General features: G+C 40.3%; 1 protein-coding gene across 1 annotated transcript; it reads left to right on the top strand.

The window, feature by feature from the left end:
- Nucleotides 1–312: 312 nt before the first annotated feature.
- On the top strand, nucleotides 313–1,446 carry hrh2a (histamine receptor H2a). The gene has a single exon (XM_030765382.1). It carries the CDS (start codon nucleotides 313–315, stop codon nucleotides 1,444–1,446), a length of 1,134 nt encoding a protein of 377 aa, XP_030621242.1.
- The last annotated feature ends 6,256 nt before the right edge of the window (nucleotides 1,447–7,702 follow it).

The raw sequence follows: 7,702 nt of genomic DNA, 5'->3' as shown, positions 1-7,702 counted from the left end.
AGTTGGTGCTCTAGTGCACAGAACCATCTTCTTACAATGCACACAAATACACACACACATCTTCTCACACAGACAGAGATATATTCACATGTTATTAGCAAATTTGCAACACACACAAACACAAATATTTTGACTCTCACTCTACACATCCAAGGGATCCTCATAACTCTAACTGTACCATCTGCATACTGATTCCCTTACAAATACACCTATGTGCACTCACAGACATATGCACACTCACTAAATCACACTCAGACTGATTCAAAAACACACACACACATACAGACACACTCTTTTGGGTGTGAGGTAATGATGTTGTCCCAGGTGTTACTGGGTTTGGCTCTGTCTTTGCTCATTCTGCTGACTATCTGTGGGAATGTTTTGGTCTGTTTGGCTGTCTGTGCCACTCGGCGCCTTCGTTCTGTCACCAACTGCTTCATCGTGTCTCTGGCGATTACAGACCTTCTTTTGGCTGCTCTGGTCCTTCCATTTTCTGCCCTTCTCGAGATAACAGGAAAGTGGCCACTGGGCGCCATTTTCTGCAACATCTACATATCACTGGATGTCATGTTATGCACGGCCTCCATCCTCAACCTGCTCGCCATCAGCATGGACCGGTACTTTGCCGTCACAGCTCCTTTGCGTTACCCCACCCTGGTGCTGCCACGGCGCGTCGCCATGGCAATGGCTGCCATCTGGCTAGTGTCGGTGGGCGTGTCCTTTGTGCCGATCCATCTGGGCTGGAACACAGCGGACCTGAGCATTCAGAACCTCCGAGAGGACGACTCGGATCAGGACTGTCGTTTTGAGCTTAACCCCACCTACGCTCTGGTGGACGCCTGCACCACCTTCTACCTCCCCTTAATCGTCATGTGCTGGAGCTACCACCACGTCTTCCGCATCGCTCGGACGCAGGCCAAACGCATCATCGCCACGCGACAGAACTCGTCCTCATCGGCCTTGTCCGCCGCCTCGTCACCAGGAGCAACGATGATGACCATCCGTGAGCACAAGGCTACAGTGACATTAGCGGTGGTGCTGGGGGCATTTGTGATTTGCTGGTTCCCGTATTTCACATTTTTTACAGTGATGGGGCTTCGTCAGGAGAGGAACCCACCCCGTTTGGCATATTCAGTGGTGCTGTGGCTAGGCTACGCTAACTCAGCACTAAACCCGTTGCTGTACGCAGCACTAAACAGGGACTTCCGTTCTGCTTATGCCAGGCTGTTGTGTAGTGGGAGGGCCTTTACCAAGCACACAGCGATGCCAGCAATGACTGAGGCAGGGGGGCTAATGTGTGGACATGGCCGTGCCTCCTGTGGAGCAGACATTATGACAAGATCCTGTTTTATGATGCAAGAGATGGACAATGAACTTACAGCACATGACACCAATGGAACTGCCATAACTATGGTTACTGCTGTAACCAATGGAAACAGCAGGTAATACTGACATGTTCAGTGATATATATATATATATATATATGGCATGGCCATATAGCGGTCCCTTCTGGACACATTGCTGTGGGATTTATATATTATATACAAGTGTCTCTCTTTCTTTCTCTGTCCGTTTCAGGCTGTAACCTCTCCAGAAGGCTCTACCTTATGTCTGTTGCTATGACAATCCTCACGCTAACTTATGACCCTTCACTAACACAGTCTGACTGGTGGATATGACTGGACACTCCTGCCGAGGGACAGGTACATATATATGATATAAATATGATCAGAGTTGGGGGTGGAAGCAACATGTTAGTAAAGTAACAGATTACTATAATAATGCTTTTTTTTCTGATAGCATGGTAATAGAGATGTGCTAGCACTGTAAACCTTAGTCATAGAAACAGTTAAAAAAATATTGTCATGCTGTGAAATATATGGTAACATACATATGTGTTAGCATGTGGTGCATGTGTGTAAGAGAGAAAGCAGCTATTATGGTACAATTTGTGAGAAGCAGAAGGGCCTTTCCAAAGCAACAGAAAAGAATGTTTGGCCAGTATTCTGGACATTACAAGACCCAAAGCTGTATTTGTGTTACGCTAGCTTAAAATGTAAAATGATATATGTACTTTTATCTTTCTGCTCCTTAGGAACTTTCATCTGTTTGTCTTCCCCAGTGAAGAAGGTCAGGTGTGTCCATTAACATGGCTTAACAGCATTTGTCAAATCAGCATCAGATGAGAGGGGTTACACAAATGGGTGAGCCAATCATCTAGTATTTGGATTCATATGTGGATTCCGTGACCAGTCACCACAGAGTGGGAGGAGCATGTGGTAGTATAAAGTGGATAAAGAACATGATAGATGGTTTGCTGGTCCAGTGTAGAACAAGACTGCAGAACTACAGGATAACTTCACACTGTGAATGAGTTTGTATGCTCGGAGTGCTAAGCTTATGACATGACATTGCATTGAAACTGCCTCTGCCCTCTGGTGGATCAATGGAGAAGTGCATGAAGACACAAACTGTTACTGTAAAGACTCTATAATAATCTATACTGCAATATACCTTACTATACAACTGAAGGGCTCTCACTTTTGTCTGTAAACTGAAAGGTATATAGAATGACTTCAGAAAAAAAACATTCTATTTTATTTCAAAAGTATTAACTTAAGCTGCAATTCCATGGCATCTCTTTGTTCTTCTTAGTCTTCACAGAACAGTGTCTTTATCTCTCTATGTCTTTAATTGAAACATTCACAATTTCTGATACACTATGTGCTCCTTTTTCACATTTCCTCTCTTTATCTTTGTAAAAGCTTTCGTGTCCAACTCCTCTGTTCTCTCTCTCTCTCTCTCTCTCTCTCTCTCTCTCCCTCCCTCTCTCACTCAGATTTTAGTGTGTTGACCCACAATACATTAAAGTCATTTATCACTGCCTCTTTAACATCAAATTATCTGACTAGCCACTGGAAACACACACCACACACACATGCACGCACACACACGCACAAATACACACACAGTGCAATAACACAGATTTCATGGTGTCCTCACAAGCTATCCATCATTCTACTCTGTCATCATAAACGGGGGAAAAAAGAACACACACACACACGCCTATCATAAATCACAAAAATCCTAACCTCAGGAGATGTTTGCAGGCAGAGAGAGGAGGTAGAGGAGAAGAGAAGAAGAATAAAGAAGAGATTAAAAAAGAAAAAGTAAAAAGGAAAGATAAGAAAGACATTGTAGGCAGAGAGAGAGAGAAAAAGAAAGAAAATGACAAGTGAGAGCTGGATGGAGAGCAGAGAAAGAGGTATCATAATTCATCTGTTATTAAAAATAATGAAAAAAGCTAATGAGTTAATAAAATCAGAGGGAGAGAGAGAGAGAGAGAGAGAGAGAGAGAGAGAGAGTAATATGAGGCTTTAGGATTTTAAACCATACAAGACTCTGTGTGCTAATGCTCTTTGTTGCCATCATGACAACACTGAAGCTGATTGAACATTCTGTTTCAGGAGAACACAGAAATGTTTCTTCATGTCCAAGACAAATGCTCTGATTGGCTGAGAGGAAACTGTTGCACTAATATGCAAATGATATTTAGGCATTGTTATCTATGTGATGTAGCAAAAAGGTCGTACCTGGACCTCCTGTACAACATGCTTACTGCAACTGCAAGACAGAACTCATTTTTTATCTTGGGTGCTGACAGAACTCATCAAATTATATTTTGTAACATTTTTCGAAAGCACGAAACTATCCAGACTTTGACAATTTTATTGTGTTAGTTGTGCATCTACTGAAACATCTTTTCCCACAGTTGTGTAAACAGGTATTGGAAATGTAACTACAAGATAATAAACGATGAAAAGTTGTCTGTGAATAAGCTGTGATACTGTGGCACGTTAAAAGGAGGAAAATCTTACAATTTTATTTTATAAATTTGAATGAAGCCCCTGTCTGATTCATGAGTCAATTAAGGGTAATTAACTATGATAGTTAAAGACCAATTAACCTTGATGAGCCACATTAGTGGAGTGGCATATCTTTTTGAAAATATAACGCTATAACAGCAATGTTCCACTGAGGAGACAATTTTCAAGATTCTTTGTTGTTTATATGTGCATAACCAAATGAGTAATTAATTATTATTAAATATGGGTAATTATGATGAGTCTCCAAACCAATTAGAGAGATCATTAGCAACTTCTGTCCAGCTGATGTTTTGTTAGATCTGCAAATTGCTTTGCTGAGATACCAAATATTAGAAGATTCCACAATATGTTAACCGTCCAAATGTCTATTGCAATATATATGTGTGTTTTTTAAATCACATGTAACAAATGTATATAGCTGATTATTTTCAGGTATTATTTATTTTGTTCATTATCTTAAGCTGTGAATGTATCTCTGTTTTTAAACATGAGAGTCAAATACTAAAAAGAACAATAACGAGTTCCAAAAAATAGTGCACAAATTTCCGAAACATTTGTAGTGGAGATTCTCAGTAGTCTCATTCAGTCTTTATGTATATATTACCTTATCTGAACCAAACCTGTGGTCTTTTGCACATGTATATACAGAAGTTCATTGTTTTTCCAATTTTCTTTCAGACTCACATTTAAGAGAGCTTGTCTTTTATTTGTTTTTTTTTTCCTTTTGTTCAAAGCTGTCACCTCAAGCTCAGTGTTGACCTTGCAGGAATATGGGTAATTACATCATAAATGAAGACTAAGCAGAGTTGTAGTCTGAGACAACCAGCCAAATTGATAAAGAAAGGTTTGAAAACAGTCATACATCTTAGAGCTATGATGTGTTAAGAGGCTACAAGATGTAGAGACACATACATGCAAACACATAACCAACAGCCTCCAGGGAGAAATAGATTAGTTTCCTCTTAAGTTGTTTTTTATTTGTTTGTTTGTTTGCTCGGTTTTGTTTTTTGACCAGTAGTTCAAATTTTTGTCCTGAATCAAAAATTTCACCAAGAGAGGGCACCATTCACCAGAATATAACAGTAATCTCATACAAACTGTAAATGATTTTAGTGTATAAAATGTTATATTTTTAAAAAAATCCTGTGAAAAGTGATTTGTGTGGATTAAATCTCTTGAAAAAAATTGACAACTTTCCCATGAAATATTGGATAAAACAAAAAGTAAGGAGCTTTACAGTATAGCTGCTGCCTATTTTTCAAACTACTCCTTTGTCCCATTTTATACATTAAAATTTGTTATGAGAAAGTTCCAGTGAAAGCGTGTTCTAAGGCACATGACCATGTACAGAAGTTCTGTATACATTATCCAGTGATTATATTGGTTTTTAAAATAACTAATAGGCTACCCAGATTGACATATCATATGTTCATCAAGGTTAGTTACAGGTTAAGTGTATCACCGACAGCGAAAACTCCTGGATTCCAAAATCCTCTCTCTCTCTCTCTCTCTCAAGAAATCTCACAGGATGGCATTTTTCGCGACCAAGTAGCCAAAATAAATTAAAGTTGTTCAAGCGCCGTGATTTGGCTTTTGTAAATAAGTCATTATGTAAGTCTGAAGTCAATTTTTTAAAAAATTCCTCGGGCTGTTAGTTGCTGATTTTTAAGAACGGGAGACGTCGGGAATGGTTTTACGATTACATAATTCCCATGACTGTCTACTAAATTTCTCATATGAGAGAGTAAAAACTTCACACGCTGTCAGTGCCGAGGTCCTGCCCAACAGTTTTTCGGCACTGCAAATGGTGGGTCCACTTCTGTTCAGTTAGCACGTCTGATGGCAAGCTCTCTTTCCCTGCGATGTATTGAGTGCAGAAGCGGTTTTAAGAGCTCTCTCTTCCGTGGTGCAACTCACACTTTGGGAGTCTGTATGAGCAGTTTCATTCTGAGGCTCTAGCAAACGGCTCTTTGTTTTCTTTTGCAGACAAAAGACAAAAGACAAAAAATGTTTAGAACTGTCCAAAATTTCCAGAAATCTTAGTGGCTTGACACATCAATTTTGAACCACGTGGAGAGTCTCTATGGGTTATTAAATACACGTATAGAATTATGGAACAGACTATAACATTATCGTGTGTTGGGTTTGGCCATTCCTACTAGACACGCCGTGTAGTACTTAAAGAAACAAATAAACAAATCTCTCTCTCTCTCTCTCTCTCTCTCTCTCTCTCTCTCTCTCCCTGGGTTAGGGTGTGCTGGAATTTAATATGCAACATTTTTATTGGGAATCTATCGCGTATGTCGGCTGACATCCTGGCCCCAATATCTCTGTTAGTACAGGTAATGTGATAGAAGCAGGATGTGCTATTTATCACTGTGTGATCAGGCCCTCTCGCCGTTCTTTTTATTATTCCAATGTATTTTTTCAGTCATTAAAATGATGCATCAATGCATCATCGATGTCAGCATGTGTAGGGCATGTAAACCACTCCACCTGTGTGGTCACAAAGAACTTTAATTATTACAGAGCTGCGTGTATAAAAAAAAACTCTCTCTCTCTCTATCTCTCTCTCTCTCTCTCACACACACACACACACACACACAGATTAATATAAAAATAGACAACCTCTTAATGAAAGTCAAGGCTTAAACCACTTAAACCTTTGGAAAAGAAGACTTTGGATGGGAGACAGCACAGAGAAGATGATGAAGGAGACGCAACCTCCCACCTGAGCACATTAGCTGTGCACGTGGCTAATTTCATTAAGGATAATTAGCAGAGTAAATGGTAGAGGTGTTATTGCTGATGGCAATTAATCGGTGATTAGCCAAGATTACCCAAGGCATGCATTAAGAGGTCTCTTCTTCAGTAGAGACAGAGGTTGGAATGGCTCCATTTTATGTCAGATGGTAGAACCTGAATCACAGCATAGGACCCTACAGGTGTTTTTTCCCCCCTCTCTGTCATTATAGAGAAACCATTCAGCAAGACAATTTACAATTACAAAAAAATATAAAGATGACAGGAATTAACACTGTTTCATATGAAGTCCATAGTCATGTGTCATTCTTTAAGATAAGAGCACAATTGTAAAGTTGGTTAAGTTCAGTTCTTTACAAGCCACTGTAATAAGTGATGTAACATCTTTTCAAAGCAACATTGACGTTCAGTTGACATGATTCATCCCGCTCTACTGCTGACGCGTATAATCTCCCAAAAACCCCAAAGTTGTTTAAATGTATTCTCTCAGGGTATTAAGTGATTGATTTAGAGAGAGGTTCATAATCAGGTCTATATGCAGCAGTAATGTGAACGGGCAGTCACAATCTCACATGCACACAGTCGCCCGTCATTGGGCATATCCCCTAACTCTCACGCTCTCTGCTTGTGTCTGTGAAGAACAATCTGCTCTCGTGTGTATCCCAGCCAACCTTTGGCATTTTGCCTATATCAAAACTGAGACTTTTAGGAGTGTGTGTGCATGTAGACAGTATTTATAGAGTATATGAGATTTCTGTCAGCAACAAAAAATCTATCTGAATGCCCCCAGATAATCCCAAACAATTATTTACCACAGGTTGCAGTGTTGTGATACAATCAGTGTACACCTGTGTGTGTGTGTGTGTGTGTGTGCGTGTGTGTGTGCATGTGTGTGCATGTGTGTATCTGTGTATGTGTAGGAAAGCCAGAGAGTGAATGCATTGAGTGGGCAGCTGTTCTCCTTCCCTGCCCCTAGGGGGCCTCACACTAATCAGTAGAGCTCAGCCTGAATCAATTAGCACCAGAGGAAGGGGGCACGGGGGCAGCCCTTC

This window comes from Chanos chanos, chromosome 2 (assembly GCF_902362185.1).
Source record: "Chanos chanos chromosome 2, fChaCha1.1, whole genome shotgun sequence".
Taxonomy (NCBI): domain Eukaryota; kingdom Metazoa; phylum Chordata; class Actinopteri; order Gonorynchiformes; family Chanidae; genus Chanos; species Chanos chanos.
The sequence above is the reverse complement of the archived record's forward strand: the minus strand, read 5'-3'. Positions and strand labels throughout refer to the sequence as shown.

Coding starts and splice junctions, on each gene's coding strand:
- hrh2a (XM_030765382.1), top strand. CDS start 313: ATGTTGTCCCAGGTGTTACTGGGTTTGGCTCTGTCTTTGCTCATTCTG.